The sequence below is a fragment of the Sciurus carolinensis genome, chromosome 3 (assembly GCF_902686445.1).
Source record: "Sciurus carolinensis chromosome 3, mSciCar1.2, whole genome shotgun sequence".
NCBI classification, from domain to species: domain Eukaryota; kingdom Metazoa; phylum Chordata; class Mammalia; order Rodentia; family Sciuridae; genus Sciurus; species Sciurus carolinensis.
In genome coordinates this window covers 34354162-34372181 of record NC_062215.1, presented here as the reverse complement: position 1 = coordinate 34372181, position 18020 = coordinate 34354162, and the positions used below count along the sequence as shown (strand labels likewise).

The following is an 18020-nucleotide window of genomic DNA, read 5'->3' as shown; positions in this document are numbered from 1 at the left end:
TTAACTTTGAGACACAGTCTCCCCAGGTTGCTGAGGCTGGCTTTGAACTTGTGCTCCTCTGCCTCAAGCCTTGAAAGTTACTGGGATTACAGGTATGTGCCACTGTACCCAGTTTTTTTTTTTTTTTTTTTAATAAAGGACTTAATATTACTTATAGTTACATATTTTTGTATGTATTTTGATCTTTGTTTATTGTGAATCCCATTAAACTGTAAGCTCCATCAGGGCAGGGACAATTTCCATGTTATATGTATTACATAAACATATAACATGCAGTTCAGCTCTTAGTACACAATAAATTGTTGAGTGAATGGATAAAGAGGGTATTTGCCAGCATAGCAGCTTACTTTCAGGAGGGAACATAAACTGGTGTGTGACTGAAATATCATGAGACTAGTTCTGTGCAATTTGAGATGATATAGATGCTATAATTACATTAACCAAAGAGAATATGACAAACTTTAATTTATTTAACTTGACATAAGTTTCTTAAGCAATGCTCTTCTAAGTTTAAGGAAACAAACAAAAGAAACCTGAGAATAACAGTCTGAAATACCTGACAGGTGTTCGTGGGCTGCCAATAAATCTTCGCGGTGATCGAATTTTTGGTTCAAAGGAAAACTTTTCTTTCACACTTTCAAGTACAGATGGAGCCACGTATGTAAAACCCTGAAAAACATTTCTAATAGTGACCTATAGAATGGCATTTTGTCATATACATCAATAAAAGGGGTGTTCAATCTCTGATACGATGAACACAATGATACACAACTAAAATCACCAATGTTGGGCTAAGAGTACAGCTGAATGATAGAGTGCTTGCCTAGTATGGACAAGGCCCTGGATTCAATCCTTAGCCCTGCAAAAAATATAAGTGTGTGTTTTTTGTTTTTTTGTTTTTTTGGTACTGGGAATTGAACCCAGGGCCTTGTGCTTGCTACCAACTGAGCTATATTCCCAGTCCTAAGTGTGTTTTTTAAAGCAAGGAAAATTGTCAATGATTATATTCTCCCATTTCCTCGATATCATTTTCACATCTGTTAATTTTCTAGCCATTTTTTAAGGCATAGACCTCAAGAAGGCAGAATTCTATTGAGCCGATATGCCAGCAAACAAAATTCTACCCTATTATTAAGAGTAGGAAAAATATAGGTTCCACATTAAGATGTTACAAACTCAAAGAAATGCAAAGAAAATCCCAGCGTTTCCAGACACATGCATATAAGCAACCAAGGTTATCACTCCCAAAACAATTTCTCTTAATTAGACCACAGTAAAACTAGAATCTTCAGACTTGGCACCGGTGATCTTTCTGGTTTTACACCAATGATTAGAAAGATTTTTTTTTCTTGTGGTATTGGGGATTAAACGCACAGGGCCTCATGTATGCTAGGCACTCCAATATTCCTGCATCCCCAGTCCCGCAATTTTTTTTTTTTTTTTTTTTGATGAACAAGTATCAACATTACAAAAACCCTCAATTGTAACAGGCAAAAGTGCAATTTTATTAGCTTTAATTCTGTCTTGGACCTTGCTATTAGGCTACCAGCTGCCACTGTCCTTGCTGTCAAAGTTCAATCACTTAACAATCAGTCTCGGGCTTATCGTTTCTCCAATTTATTATTGTAAATAAGTGAGCATATACATTACAGTAGGCTTAACAGGCTCTAGGTGAAGAGTAAGGTAAAATTCTATAATTAATATGCTTTGTGACTTCAGAGGCCATTTCTCCATATGTTCCAGTATATCAAAGTTTAACTACCGAGAAGTACCACTGCATCTTAATTATCTTTGAATTTCTTTTAATTCTACGATGGGCTCTTACAGTAGAATTTAAATATTTGATGATCTGAAGTTGCTAGAAGCAAAATCTTCAGGTAGGTAGGATATCAATTTTTTATCCCCCTGGCAGTGCTGGAAATTGAACCCAGAGCCTCACACATGTTAAACATGTACTGTACCACTAAGTACATCTCCAGCCCCTATTTTTTAATTAATTTGTAAAGAGTTCTTGGGAAGGATGGATAATGGATGAGCAATAGGAGGATCAGTGGAGTGAGTGGAGAGTAGGGGAGGTGGAGAGAAACTGGGACTAAAATGGAGTGGGTCAGATTCCATGTTTGTATGAATTTTGTTAGGATAAGCTCAGCTACTATGTATAACTATAATACTCTAATTAAAAGAGAGCGAGAGAGACAGAGAGAGACAGAGATATCTTGGAAGGCAGGCACGGCAGCACAAAACTAATCCCAGAAACTTAGAAGGCTCAAACAGGAGGATTTGAGGCCAGTCTAAGCAACTTAGTGAGACCCTGTCTCAAAATAAAAAATAAAAAAGGTTGGGGATGTAGCTCAGTGATAAAGGTACCCCTGGGTTTAATTCCCAGTATTGGGAAAAATAAATAAATAAAGTAAACAGATCTTGTGGTTGGGGGCATAGCACATTTAAGTACTTCTACATGGAAAACTAATTATTACCACATATGAATCACTCTATTTTGATGTCAAATATTCACAAATGATGTTATGAATTCCCTACAGACTTAGGTTAAGAGTACTAGCAATCTACTGCTAAGAATAAAATTCTGGGAATAAAATTGAAAGCTTTTCTCCCACTGCTTTTGCTGGGTGGTTCTGGGTTGGAATGCCAAGCCAAACATCATTTTAAGTCAGTGGCTCAACTGAAAAAGGAATCACACACTGAAAAGAATCACACATTCACATTTTAACTGCTAAAATGGAATGTTAGATTATCAACATAAGTTTTGTAGGTACCAATGTTAATGTTATTGTGGCTCAGTGGTAGAGTGTGTGCATGTGTGAGGCACTGGGTTTGATTCTCAGCACCGCATATAAATCAATCAATCAATCAATAAATGTCCATCAACTAAAAAAAAAAAAAAAAAAGTTAGCCAGGTGACCTACATGAATTTCAAAATAAGCAAACTAGCTTTGACTTAAATTTCCCATGGCCACATGGAAGTTCTTTCACTTACCAGAAAGACCTGGTTGGCACTTTCACTGAGAGTTGAGTCATCTGGGCTGTCAACAGGTGTCTGACGTGTAAACTTTGAATCAAACTGACTCACATCCTCTTCAGATTGCTTTATGAAAACAAAAGAATTAGAAAATGATGAACAATATATTACATATGTCAATCAAATGTGTTTGTTCTAAGCTCCACATAAAGCTCTTTTTATAGGGGTTGACTGGAATAAAATATCAGAATAGTTTTTGGCAGAGTAAAGAGAAAATGCAGTTGGAAAGTATCAACAAATTACATCTTCACATTCTACATATGCATTAAAATAGATTTCAGTATGTAGTTACCATTCCTATTAAATATGTGAATATCAATATTTCCCTCTCAGAAAACTTCAGTTGTGCCTAGTTCACTGCCTAAATCCCTATTGACAGATAATTTGCTTACCTCTCTACTGCAGGTTTGTAATAAACCTATAAAACTATTTAAGAAGAGTAAAACCACACCTGTAAGATGCTCCAGTTAGGGGCTGAGGATGGAGTTTAATAGTAGAGTGTTTGCATAGCATATTACAGGCCCTGGATTCAATCTCTAGCACCACCAAAAATAAATAAACTAAATAATAAAGTTTCTTTTCACAGCTTAGTTCACTTCTTTAGTTTTCAAGGAGCAAAAATAATAGTCTACATTGCATGAGAATATTTTCTTATGAAAGAATAGTGTCACCCACATGCTAACCATCAGATGTATTTCTTTAATTCATTCTCTCTTTCCAAATATATTTCATTAGACTCTTGGGCTAAAAAAAGAAAATTAATGACCTAATTCACAAAATACATTTTTAAAGAAAGACATCAAGACATAATAACAATGATCAATCCAGTAATATTGAGAACTCTTAGAGCCCAGTGTCTCCACTTTACAGTAGAAGGAACAAGCACTCCTTGGAGAAATGGTTACAGGTACAGGGAATAAAATGTACAAGATACACACAGAACATCAGTTTCCTTGTTTTGCTCTCTGGAGCAACAGCACATAATGTGGTCATGTCGATTGAAAATAGGGAAAAATGAGCGTCAATAAACTATAATGGAATGAAATGGAAATGTGTTAAAGTGCATGAATTTATGATACTAAATTTTTTTTTTTTTAATTCATTGGTCAAGTTTGGAAGACACTGGGGAACTAATTCATTATTTTGAAAACTTGGAAAGAATCAATTCTGCCTTTCCTGTATGAACTGCACCTTGGGTAACCAAACAAGTGACGAGAGTCTCTCTTCGCTGAAAAATTTCAATATATAAATACATGACCAGTGTAATTCCACATCATGTACAACCACAAGAACTGGATCCTAATTGGAATGAGTTGTACTCCCTGTATATACAATATGTAAAATATACTCTACTGTCATGTATATCTAAAAACAACAAATTAAAAGAAAATTTTCAGCTAATATAGAATAAACAGGTAAAAGAATAAGACCATTTTGTAAACCATTAATGAAATCATGGAACTAGGCTAGATTTTTCTCAACCTCAACACTACTAGCATTTTGGGCCTGATAAATCTTTGTTGTAGGGGTCTGTCCTATACTGGTCCGCATGTATTAGTTATCATCCCCTCCTTCAAGTTGTGACAAATAAAGTGTTTCTAGACAGAGCTAAATTGCCACTAGCATGGGAATGGTGGTGCATGCCTGTGACTCCAGTAACTCTAGAGGCTGAGGTAGGAGAATTTCAAGTTCAAGGCCAATGTTGGTAACTTACCAAGACCCTGACTCAAAATAAATAAAAAGGCTGGGGAGTGTAGCTCAGGGGTAGAGTACCCCAGTACCCCCACCAAAAATTGCCCTTGGTTAAGAAATAATGACATAGGCATTGATCAATGATCACAGAAAAAAATATGCCTACACATTAGGTCTCCTTATCAAAGCATATAATACCAAGAGTTTAATCTAAACCAATCAAGCACCTAAATCTAACAATTGGTTTTTGGAAATACAGGAAACATGAACAGGGTCAATGACACCATGGGGATAAAATGAAAGTGTGAGGAATTCTATAGGACAAATGGACCAGTTTCTTCAATAAATCCCCAAGAGAAGATTCGAACAAGGCTATCTATAAAAGAAACAGCAAACTATGTATAGACTGTGACTGAAACCTTATTAAAGAAGCCAATAAGATTAAAGAAAAAAAAAGGAAATAACTGGGGAAACTGTCAACTTTTTAGGTGTGATAATGGCACAGTGGTAATGTTTATGTTTAAACAAGATAAACTGATCACTTTTGATTCCGGGCAGTAGGTATATGAGTTGATTTTTCTCCTTAAAATTATATATGCCAACATTTTAAAGCAGGTCAGCTTATGCTCTACAACCAAATCATCATCATCATCATTATCTTCCTCCTCTTCCTTCACCAATATCCCAAGAAATAGAAAAAGAATCTATTATTTCTTTCAGGTTCTGAGGTAGGAGGAACGAACAAATACTAACTCATTTACACATCAGTATACTGTTATGGATTGAACTGTGTTCTTCTATCCCCAAATTCATCTTCATAATGTGACCTTATTTGAAAAGGGTTATTGTAGATTGTGATTAGTAAAGATGAAGTCACTGGAGTAGGAAGGAACCCTAATCCAATATGACTGCTGTCCTTATAAAAAGAGAAATCTAGGCACAGATATGCACACAAGTAGAATATCATGTGATGTGCCTAAAAGCCAAAAAATATGACAAAGATTGTCAGCATAGGGAAACAAGGAATATAGTTTCTCTTGCAGTCCTCAGAGGGAACCAATGCTGCCAACTTGATCTCAGACTTGTGGCTTCCAGATCAAAAGAACAATACATTTCTGTCAAGCCACCCAGTTTGTGGCACTTTTTTATTGTAAGCCTAGAAAAGTAACTCATATATATTCTACATTTTTTTTTTGTACACACAGTTAAATAATTTATATCTTTTGTTTTAAAAAAGAGTGAAAGATCACTTCAATATACTAACAGGATACTAAATGCCTGAGTTGAGTAATGTAAATTGAGTTGAATAATGTAAATTGAGTTGAGTTTTAAATTTAGCTATTTCCTTGATATATTCTACATTTTAAAAAAAATGTTCCCAGAGAAGCATATTTAAAATGGGTTTGAATTAAGCAAAACCAAATAAAGCCAAAACAACAACAAAAAAAAGTCTCAACCTTTTAAAATTTTTTTTGATACTGGAGATTGAACCTAGGGGAAGATTTACCTCTGAGCAGCATCCCCAGTGCTTTTTATTTTATATATTGAGACAGGTCTTACAAAGTTGCTGAGGCTGGCCTCAAACTTGAAACCCTCCCACCTCAGCCTCCCAAGCTACTGGGATTACAGATGTGTGCTACCAGACCCAGCAAGACCCATCCTTTTGAAATTCTTTTTTTTTTTTTTTTGGTGCTAGGGCTTGAACCCAGGGTCTTGTGCATGCAAGGCAAGCACTCTACCAACTGAGCTATATCCCCAGCCCAGAGCTACATCCCCATCCCCTTTTGAAATATTGAAATCAACTTAAAAATAGCTTAAATATAGTCACTGAATGTCGCTGGCATTAGTTTTTGAAAAGACAGTACAAAGATTCTGAAAAGAGAGGACAAAGTGCCTTTGAAATTTAATAAATATAATGTTTCTGACTGCTCTGAAATTTTTTTCTTACCCTAAAAAAGTACCAGATTCCTCAAAGTACATGCTTTCATGTATACATACCAACAGAGGTTTAAAGGGAGGCTCCACCTTCCGAGCCAGAAGTTCTTCCCAATTAATATGTCGGAAGAATGGATGAGCCTAGAAAAGAAGAACCGAACAAGTCAGGGGGAATAGACTTTACCGAAATGACATATTAACCACCTTTTTAAAGTTACAAATCACAAAATAAGCTAAACTGACAAGTGACTATATTCAACCTCACACATAAATAAAATCAGGATTATCTTCTCCCAAAACACCAAACATGCCAATCCCTACTTGAACTTCTCCAGCGTCCCCAGGACCAGCTCCAAGTCGAGAAGCAGCATTTCTTTTCAGCAGCTTTAGGGAGAAAAAAGGACTGTTGAGGAACCTTTACTTAGTTAAACTGAATTCTTTTTTCTTTTTATAATTTGCTTTTTATTTTGCCGTGAGCAAATGTAATTGACTAATAATTAACAAATATTGTTTGAGAACAAAAATAAAATCTTTAAATTTGTTCTTTGTTTCCAAAAACTGCAGGCTTTTTTTGGTTCAATATTTATGTATGATTTTTTAAAAATTTACAATACATGACAAATCCTAACTAGTTAACTGCAATTCCAGTTACTGAGGCCTATAGTCCTATTTAAAAACACTACCCATGGGCCAGGGATACAGCTCAGTGATACAGCATTTGCCCAGTATGTGTGAGGACCTGAGTTTAATCCCCAGCATGACAAAACAATAAAATAAAAAGAACCCTACCTTTTTAAGTAGATCTCTGGCTTCTTGTGTGAGGTAGGGAGGCAAATTGAGTTTACATTTGAGGATTTTGTCAATTGTTTTTTTTCTATTCTCCCCAGTGAATGGAGGCTAAAAGAAAAGAGAGAAAAATTAGCATACAAAAAATATTAAATATTATCAATTTCTTGAATTAATCAATTATGTACAGGATCAGAAATGTATGTTGTGAAATGAGCAAACTCCTAAAGACTTGTAGTTTTAAAGCAATGGTACAGAGGAAATAACCGTGCCCTGTAAGGAAGGCTGGGTTTCTTCTGCTAACTTGCCATGTGACTAGCAATGAGGCATGGGATTTTATGCTTTCTTTTCTCCTTTTCTAAAATAAGTTCATTAGATTATCCTACATCTATTTCACAGGATTGCCATGACAAAGATCATTTAAATAAAAATGATTTTAAAACGGTGAAATCCAGTAAGGCATGGTAGTGCACGCCTGTCATCCCAGCAACTCAGGAGACTGAGGCAGGAGGATCACAGGTTCAAAGCAAGCCTCAGTAACTTAGTGAGGCTGTAAGCATCCTAGTGAGACCCTGTCTCAAAAGTAAAAAATTTAAAAAAGGACTGGGAATATGGCTCAGTGGCTAAGCGCCCTTGGGTTCAATCCCTGGTACCAAAAAAAAAAAAAAAATACATGCAATCCCAGTGGGTGCAGTCGTGTATGCCTATAGTCCCAGCAACTTGGGAGGCTGACGCAGGAGGATTGCAAGTTCAAGGCCAGCCTCAGCAACTGAATGCGAACTTCAGCAACTTAGACCCTTTCTCGAAATGAAATAAAAAAAAATAAATAAAAGGACTGGGAGTCTACATAGCTCAGTGGTAAAACACCCCTGAGTTCAATTCCCAGCACCAAAAACCAAAAAAACAAAAAGGAATCCCATATAATCATAAAGCATTACAAGTGTTAAACTACTAATAAACAAATCTTTGGGCTTTGAGAATAACTTTACTGGTGACACTTTCCATAAGTAAAGGAAAGGTCTTTTGTTATAGTAGTTTAATAACTACTTGGCACAGATCATAACACATGCAACTTTTAACTGTGCACCTACTGCTCCAGTCAGCATGTCATACATTAATGCTCCCAAACTCCACCAATCCACAGCACGATTGTGGCCACTTCTCATCAAGATTTCAGGGGCCCTACAATGAGAAAAACAATATGCCTAAAAATTCACCCATTTGCATATCATCTGAATTAGAATTTTAAAACCAATATAAAAGCGAATGATACTACAGAAAACTAACACACTATTACATTAAATCAGGTGGAAGTTAGATATTACCCCCAAACCAGTTATATTTTCTTTTAACATGCAGCTCACATGTATTCTATTGTTCCACAAAATGTGTGTGTGACTGTTCCATCATGAATAGATTCTTTGCATAGTCCAAAATCTGTTAGTTTCACATGACCTACAATAAAAGATTAAAACATGATTATTTTGAGAGTTTTAAGTATACATAGTGTTTGCACATATCACACAAGACATGAAAATCTATCCATTTAACTTTTCCTGCCTTAACCTTTCCTTGACCATGTCAAGAACTAATTAGGGGGGTGGGGGTTGTAGCTCAGTGGTAGAATGCTTGCCTAGCACGAGTGAGGCACTGGGTTTGACCCTTAACACCACATATAAATGAATTAAATAAAGGTATTGTGTCCATCTACAACTTAAAAAAAATCTGCTATTTAAAGAAAAAAAGAACTAATTAGGTACCACCCATAAGATGGAGTGCTAAGTCTTTATAGTTAGGGCAGAGTTATCTTTTGCAATGACATAATAAAGATAAAACAGAAAAAGTGAAACAGCTTGTCTAAGGCTCTGACTTTACCTACATATAGAATCCTCCTGCATTCTGAAAAAGAAAGGTATTGGGGAAGCTTCCTTCTGAAGTCTGGTTTAAGTACATGGAAACTAACAAACATATTCTATACCTTTTAAATGGAAGTTGTGGGACTTTTAAGTTCACTGTGATATAGCTTTATCACAGTGAACTTGAGAGTTTTAAATGATCTCAAAAAGTCACTATAACAAATTAATTTACTCTGCCAAATGCTTTCAGTTAGAGTACAGGAATGAAATCACTGACTACCAAATACTAGCAGTTAGGGTTAGAATCAAAACTGGCAGGGCTGGGGCTATGGTTCAGTGGTAGAGTGTCTGCCTAACACATGTGAGGCACTGGGTTCAATCCTCAGCACTACATAAAAGTAAATAAATAAAATAAAGGTATCGTGTCTATCTACAGCTAAAAAATTTTTTTTTTTTATTTCTAGAAAATTGTTTTAAGAAATGGTTAAAAAAATAAAATTGGAGGCTAGGGATATAGCACAGCTGGTAGAGAGCTTGCTCCGCAAGCACAAGGCCCTGGGTTTAATCCCTGAACCACAAAAAAATAAATAAATAAATAAACTTGCATGGGATGATCATCTCTGCTCCAGAAAGTGGAGTTGCACCTCACACAAAGATCATTTTAGTTCATATTTAGTTTTACTGAACTGTCATTTGATCAACACCAGGGACCCTGCTATTCCAGGTTCATATAAAAGGTAATGGCCTATTGATTCAAAAGTAAATATATACTATATAATGATATAGAAGGAATTACGGATTTTATTTTCATAGAACTACCTGATGTACTCAAACTCAGGGATCAAAGAATTTTACCATTTCATCATACCCCTATTTTATCCTTTGTCTTAGAATTCAGAATCAGAATCCAAGTTTGGGGATAGGGATTTGGTGGGAAGTGGGAAAAAGGGAGAGAAAGGGAGAGACATTGATTCCCATGATGTACTTGGTTAACAATCATTTCTCCTCAAAGGAAAAAAAAAAAAAAAGCATTGTTTGGACATTTATATTGACCCCAGTTGTCCATGCACCATTTTGTGCCCAAGAATTTTAAACAGTTAACTATCTCATGAATGATTTTGTAGACATTTAAGATAAGAAGCTTCTACCAGTTCCCTAGGTACTCTGGTCTGCTACTTGCTCCTTCGGAGTGTGAGTAAATTGCCAAGTCTACCCAACCTAGATGACTACAGTTATCTGTAGTAGCATGCAGTTATAGTCAAGGCTCACTTTGATACACCTATAGCTGTATAGAATATTAGTCTCTTGGGGCTGAGGTTGTGGCTAGAGCACTTGCCTAGCATGTGTGAGGTACTGGGTTTGATTCTCAGTACCACATAAAAATAAATGAGTAAAACAAAACATCTAAAAAGACAGTTAAAAAAAAGAATATTATTCTCTTGATGTTTATATTTGTTGTAACAAGCAAACAACAAGAATTAACTGATAATTACTAAACATTTTATTTCCAAGGCTCTATCAAATATTTTGGTTCAATCTTAATCCTTTCCTTCTTCCAGCATTAGAAAAATTTATCATAACACGTTGCTTCTAGCTGAGTATGGTGGTATGCACCTATAATCCCAGCGACTCGAGAGGCTGAGGCAAGAGGATCTCAAGTTTGAAGCCAGCTTCAGCTACTTAGCAAGGATCTTAGCAACTTAGTGAAACTCTGTCTCAAAATAAAAAATTTTTATATAGTTCAGTTGGTAGAGCACTTGCCTCACATGCACAAGGTCCTGGGTTCAATCCCAGCACCAAAAAAAAAAAAGGGACTGGGGATGTGGCTCAGGGATAAAGTGCCCCCTGGGTTAAATCCTCTCTAGTAAAATAAATAAATAAAGGTTGGGGATGCAGCTCAGTGGTGGAGTACCTTTGGATTCAATCCCTAGTACCACCACCAAGAAGAAGTACTGCTCTAATATTAAATGTATTTTCACCATTAAACCCAGTTTATATTGTTAATTTATACTTTCCAATTAAAGGGATAAACCAAAATTAATGTTTGGACGAACCTATGGCTCACAATACTTTATGTGCAGATTTAAAAAGAAAAGAAAGAAAGAAAAGCTGCATAAAAAGAAGCTCTTTGAACTGAAGAAATAGCTCATTTTGGAAAGCACTCGCCTAGCATGCACAAGGGCCGCGGTTCAAATCCCCCACGCCTCAGAGGGGAAAAAAAAAAAAATAGAAGCTCTTTGGTTGGCTGGGGATGTAGCTCAGTAGTTAAGCACCCCTGGGTTCAATCTCCTATACCAAAAAAACAAAAAAGAAAAAAGAGCAGCTCTTGCCAGGCATGGTGGTGCACATCTGCAATAATCCCAGGAACTCTGAAGGCTAAGTCAGGAGGATTTCAAGTTTGAGGTCAGCCTCAGCAATTTATCAAAAGCCTGTTCGAAAACAAAAAGGGCTGGGAATGTAACTTGGTGGTAGGACACCCTGAGTTCAATCCTCATGTACCACCAAAAGAGTGGCTATAAGCTTCAACGTCTTTTAATCTCATCTATCCTAAGTACCTAAATACTTAAACTCTACTACTATTATGTAACAAATTCCAAGGAAGGAAATGCATAATAAAAGGTGATATTGGGACTCTTGAAATGGATATGACCCTTGGGGGAGCATTTTAAAATGATTATTTACTGTTTATAATATATCTCCACCTTGGTGATTGAGCATGATGTTCTCTGGCTTCAGGTCTCTGTAGATGATCCCCTTTTGATGTAAATGTCCCAAAGCCATGGAGATTTCTGCCAAGTAAAAGCTGGAAATAAAAGTGATTTAATAAAATTAAAAAGAGTAATCTACCAAAGCGGTTTATGTATGGAGCAAAATTCCTTGAAAGAAATAGACATGCACCAAAGACCAAATTAGAGGGGTGAGGGGATGTACAGGGAAAAGAGATGGCATAGGATGCTGCCAAAGGCATGGGACATTTATGTTTCACTCATTTTAGTGAAACTATACAATTTTTTATTTTGCAATTAGAATATACTGCTAAAAATGCAAAGATATTCACGATAATGCTAAACTGTCACTGATCATGTTCTCTTCTGTTCTGTCTGTGTAGGAATTGGGTCAACAGTCATTCAGATCAAAGCAAATTCCTCCCATCCACCCTCAACTTTAAAATCCCATAGGAAATAGGAACTTTATTCTCAAAGATCAAGTCTTGATTTAAAAAGTTACCTTATAACCTGACCCTTAAAACCCATTCATCCCTTATTCAATACAATTGTATATTTATAGACAGATGCCCACAGTATCTGCCCTCCCTCTTGCCAGCCAGCCCACAACTATAAACTGTGTGACACTCAAATTTATCTACCTCAAAAGAATAAAGGGCTGAATCAACCCTGTCTGGATTCGAAAAGCACAAGGCACTGCAATACTGGCTGCATAACAAGGTTGCAATCCTGCAGATTACTCCAGGATGGAGAGGGTGTGTCCTAGAGGACTGAGGCAGTTTCACAGCCAGCACGACCACAAATACAGCCTCCAACATGGCTCAGAGAGCCTCCTCCAAAAAAAGGCACTTCATCCCTAAGGCTCTTAAATGCAGCTTCTGTGTTAGAAAAGGCCTGAAATTAAACAATGGAATGCAGTTTGGTAATTAAGGTAGGAAAAACATTTAAGTGTTGTTTTCTATTCAATTAATGTGTAGGATAAACTGATTTATTGTTACCCAATACTGTCGCTTCACAAATGGATGTGTATATTTTTAATTTGAAGCAGAGGCCATCTTACGAATAGGAGGGTAGATCCCATTCTGGCTACATAACCAATCCACAGATGATATGTGCAGGCTTATCACCTCCCTAAGATTGCACCTTGGGAACTGGAAAGTCTAAAAAAAAGAGGAGACGATTTCTGATACTTTCCACTGTTCCACACATAAAGTTTCACTGGAAAACCACACTCACCCACAGCCAAGGCAGGCAGCTTACCAATTCAAGGAAAGAAAGTCGCAATGAGAATGGTTCCGTTAGGAACAACTGGTGTGAAGAGCGGTCCACCCAAGGCCTGGGGGCAAAGGAATGATGTGACCTCCAATAGCTGCCAGGTCTCAGAGCTAGTTCTCCCCCTTAAGGTTCTGAGTGACTGACTGGCTCCAGATACATTTATTGAATCATTTGGCTGCCCACAGCAGGTATGGGGCTTTGCTTTTTATGATGTGAATCATTACCTGAATCCATGCAACCACAAAAGTTCACTTACCAAGCTGTGTCTTCCATAAATATTCCCTCTCTTTCTAACTGCATAAATAGTTCTCCTCCTATAAAGGAAAAATAAAGACATTAAAAATAAAACCATTTTTAATTCAGACCCACTCTAATGAGAAAGTTTTTGCTTTCCTTTTAACCATGATTAAAACATATTCACCCTTAAAAATTAAACAGAGATCCTTAAAATTATAGGTTTTAAAATAAAGTCTGGGGGCTGGGGAGATAGCTCAGTCGGTAGAGTGCTTGCATTGTAAGCACAAGGCCCTGGGTTCGATCCCCAGCACCCCCCCAAAAAAAAACCAAATAAAATAAAGTCTGCAGGATTCTATTTTTGGCAGTATTCATATTCCTCTATGAAACATATAAGTTTTTTTTGTTTTCTTTAAAAATTTTTTTTTTAGTTGTTGGTGGACACAACACCTTTATTTAATTAATTAATTAATTTATTTATTTATTTGGTGCTGAGGATGGAACCCAGTGTTGTTGAATGCTCTACCACTGAGCAACAACCCCAGCCCTGAACCATATAAATTTAAAACCTAGAATATGCTTAGAATTCTGTTTTACATATACAAACTTCAAAATATATGTAGATTTCAGATCCAAAGTGAAAAAAAAGGAATCTTGATTAAATCCTCAACTTTTTATCTATAAATAGAAAAAATTAGTATACTATTAAACCACCCTCAATAATTTTAGTGAATACCAATATTCCATATTTTCAGAATACTTAAATAAAATGAAATAATCTGGCAGTGGCTTTGTAAAAACATGGCATAATTTGAGTATGAAAAAAATAATAAAGGATTATATTCTGCTGAATAATCTTAAAAGCCATGAAACCATAATGATGTAAATAAATAATAAAATTTTAAATGGCAGGAACAGGAAAGCTCTTTATTATAGTAGGATGTCAAATAATAACTGAAAGAAACATGACAGAATAAGAAAAAAAATCATTTGGTAAACATACAACTAATTTTTATAGGCAAAAATCAATGGACGGCCAGGTGCATGGGTGCATGCCTGTAATCTCAGCAACTCAGGGGACTGAGGAGGAAGGATCACAAATCTGAGAACAGTTTAACAACATAGCAAGACCTGTCTTTAAGGGCTGGGGAGATAGCTCAGTTGGTAGAGTGCTTGCCTTGCAAGCACAAAGCCCTGGGTTCAAATCCCCAGCACCGCAAAAAAAAAAAAAAAAAAAAAAGACCTGTCTTTAAGTAAAAAAAATAAAAAGGGCTGTGGATGTAACTCAATGGCAAACATCCCCAGTTCAATCCCCATTACCACCCACCCCAACCAAATCAATCAATAGATGAGAAAAGTGAATATGAAAACTTGATGAGAGATGCAAATTTAAATAATTTCAAAGCATCTCCTGAAAAGATACTTATCCACAGACTCAAGAGGATGAGGCAAGAGGATTGAAAGCTCCAGGCCAGCCTCTACAATTTGATGAGAACCTACCTCAAAACAAAAAAAATAAGAAAAAACTAAGGATGTAGCTCAGTGGTGAAGCAACCCTGGGTTCAACACCCAGTACCAAAAAAACAAAAAAAACTAAAACCTGCAGAAACCATCTTACATATATGACCAATGAACATCATTAGTAATGGGAAAAGACATAAATATCATCCAATGCACCGAGAAGGACACAATAACACTTTGATGTCCTGTCAAAAATACATAACATAGCCAGGTGTGGTAGCACATACTTGCAATCCCAGCAATCTCTCAAGGTTGAGCCTGAGGATCAAAAGTTCAAAGTCAGTCTCAACAATTTAGCAGGGCCCTAAATAACTTAGTGAAACCCTGTCTCAAAATAATAAAGGAGGAGCCGGGTGCAGTGGCTCATGCCTCTAATCCCAGCAGCTCAGAAGGCTGAGGCAGGAAGATTGTGAATTCCAAGTCCAGACTCAACAATTTAGCATGGCCCTACACAACTCAGCGAGATCCTGTTTCTAAATAAAATATGACTCAGTGGTTAAATGCCCCTGGGTTCAATCCCAGAACCAAAAAACAAAAACAAAAACAAACCCAAGAATAAATAAATAAACAAAGAGGGGATGTTGCTCTGTGATTAAACAACCCTAGGTTTAATCCCTAATACCCGACCCCCAAAGAAAGCATAACCTAAATCTAATCCTAAAGAAAATTCAAATAAACCCAAATTGATGCATTCTACAAAGTAACTGGCCTATATGCTTAAAAACTGTAAACATCATGAGAGATAAAGAAAGACTAACTGTCCCAACTTAAAAGTAATTAAAAGAGAGATTATTGTATCCATGTTAATTTCCTATTTTTGATAATTTTAGTATAGTTATATAAGATACTGTTCTAGATTTTAGAAAATAAACACTGATGTTTTAGGAGTAAAGGGAAGTCATGTCTATAATACCCTCAAAAAGTAAAAAATTATGTAACTAGTGCTGGGATGTGGCTCAGTGGTAGAGAGCTTGCCTGGCATGCATAAGACCCTGGGTTTGCTGGGCACGGTGGCACACACCTATAACCACAGTGGCTTGGGAGGCTGAGACAGGAGGATCACGAGTTCAAAGTCAGCCTTAGCAACTTAGTGAGGCCCTAAGCAATTTACTAAGACTCTGTTTCTAAATTAAAAATACAAAGATGGGCTGGCGAATGTGGTTCAGTGGCTAAGTGACCCTGGGTTCAATCCCTGGTATAATAACAATAACAGTAACAATAACAATAACAATAATGATAATAATGCCCTGGGTTTGATACCCAGCACCACAAAAAAGAAAAATTATGTAAGCATGTGCCTGCATGTGTATGTGTATATGTGTGTGTATATACATATGTATGTACATATAGAGAGGAAGATAAAACAAAGTGATTAAAATCTGATAACCTTTGTAGAATCTAGCTGAGGGATATATTCAAGTTTTCTGTACTATTGAGAATTTTTTATATGGGTTTAAAATTATGTGAAAATAAAGCTACAGGAAAAAATGGCAATAGTCACAAAAATGTTGCTAAATTCTTCAGCTTTCTGTCCAAGTTACAAGCTATTGCAAAATCTCTATTTCTTAGAAATCCCAAATGTTATTTGCTGGAAATACATACATCTGATCTAGAAGTGATATGGGGAACAGAGCTCCCAGCAGATTGTAGGCCCTGAAAATTGTGGACAAATCACACTGCAAATTGCATATCCTATCACTAAGGGTACATTAAACCAAACTCTGAAAGATAGAATTCCAATACTATACAATATCTCCCCCAAACCCCTACCAGTTCTGGGGACAGAAATGAGGTGTGCTCTTCCATTGAAGTACATCTCCAACTCCCACTTTTTTTTTTTTTTTTTTTTAATCACAGGGTCTCACGAAATTTCCCAGGTTGGCCTTGATCTTGTGATCCTCTTGCCTCAGCCTCTGGAGTTGCTGAGATTAAAGGCATGTACCTGGCAAGATTATAGTATCTTAACACTTTCAATAAGTTTTTTTCTTTTCAGTTTAGAAAGGACTATTTTAATGATTGTTTGAATTGTAATATCTTATTCCAGTACAATCTGATAGCTCTGCATTGAATAGGTATTTGGTTTTTGTGGTAATGAGGACTGGGACCAGGAATTCTTTACCACTGAGCTACATCCCCAGCCCTTTTAATTTTTTTATTTGAGACAGGGTTTTGTTAAATTGCCCAGGCTGGCCTAGAACTTGTGATCCTCTTGCCTCAGCCTCCCGAGCTGGTGGGATTAAAGGTATGAGCCACCAGGACTGAGTATGTGGTCCGTTATTTTGTTTAAATGATTGATTATGAAAGGATTAAGATAAAATTTTAAATATTGGAAAAAACTTAATCTTCAAAGATTTTTTTCATATTTGTCTACAAATAGAAACATTTGTTTATATCTGAATTCCTTACTTCAATGTACTCATCAACTTCAAAAACTATTTGAAATGGGAAAAAGCATTTTTCCAGTAGAAAATAAAATTTTATCCCAGTTTCTACAGCAAATGCAAACAATTACACCAAACTGTGTACTGACCACTGAGATACTCAAGGATGAGGTAGAGTTTTCCACCGGTCTGAAAGGCATATATTAAATCCACAATGAAGGGATGCTTTACTTCCTCCAGAATATTCCGTTCTGCTTTTGTATGAGCTGTATCTTTAGCATTTCTTACTATCATTGCCTAAAGGAAAAGAGATGAACTATAAGAACAAAATAGTGAACATTTTTATTCTATAGTAACTGGAAATCTATTTTGTGCTTTTCTAGCCAATATGGAATAGTTCCTACTAGAAACAGAGATGGGGTAATAAAACACATTCACTTCTACACATTTTAATTATTTGGGGGTTTTTGTAGTAAAAGTGTAAGTGAAAACCTAGAAACACATTTTCTTAAAAAAAAAAAAATCTATAAACAGATTAAGTCTATTCATATTGAATGTTTACTATGCTTCAGGCTCA

The 18020-nt window shown here is 36.2% G+C and overlaps 1 protein-coding gene across 8 annotated transcripts in view; it reads right to left on the bottom strand.

Annotated features, from left to right (window-relative positions):
* The window catches only part of Rps6kb1 (ribosomal protein S6 kinase B1), a 57696-nt gene that overhangs the window by 11355 nt on the left and 28321 nt on the right, over positions 1-18020 (bottom strand). For 6 of the 8 annotated variants that reach the window (XM_047542870.1, XM_047542872.1, XM_047542865.1 and 3 more), the window contains 10 exons: positions 17593-17740; positions 13564-13621; positions 12009-12109; positions 8815-8905; positions 8542-8632; positions 7454-7561; positions 6986-7048; positions 6728-6805; positions 2996-3103; positions 557-669 (listed from right to left, as the gene is read on the bottom strand). In XM_047542870.1, the coding sequence (XP_047398826.1) occupies positions 557-669; positions 2996-3103; positions 6728-6805; positions 6986-7048; positions 7454-7561; positions 8542-8632; positions 8815-8905; positions 12009-12109; positions 13564-13621; positions 17593-17740 (959 nt within the window). Of the gene's footprint in view, positions 1-556; positions 670-2995; positions 3104-6727; positions 6806-6985; positions 7049-7453; positions 7562-8541; positions 8633-8814; positions 8906-12008; positions 12110-12679; positions 12927-13030; positions 13193-13292; positions 13369-13563; positions 13622-17592; positions 17741-18020 lie in introns of those variants that run through there. The other 2 variants (XM_047542867.1, XM_047542873.1) reach the window with 2 other exon arrangements.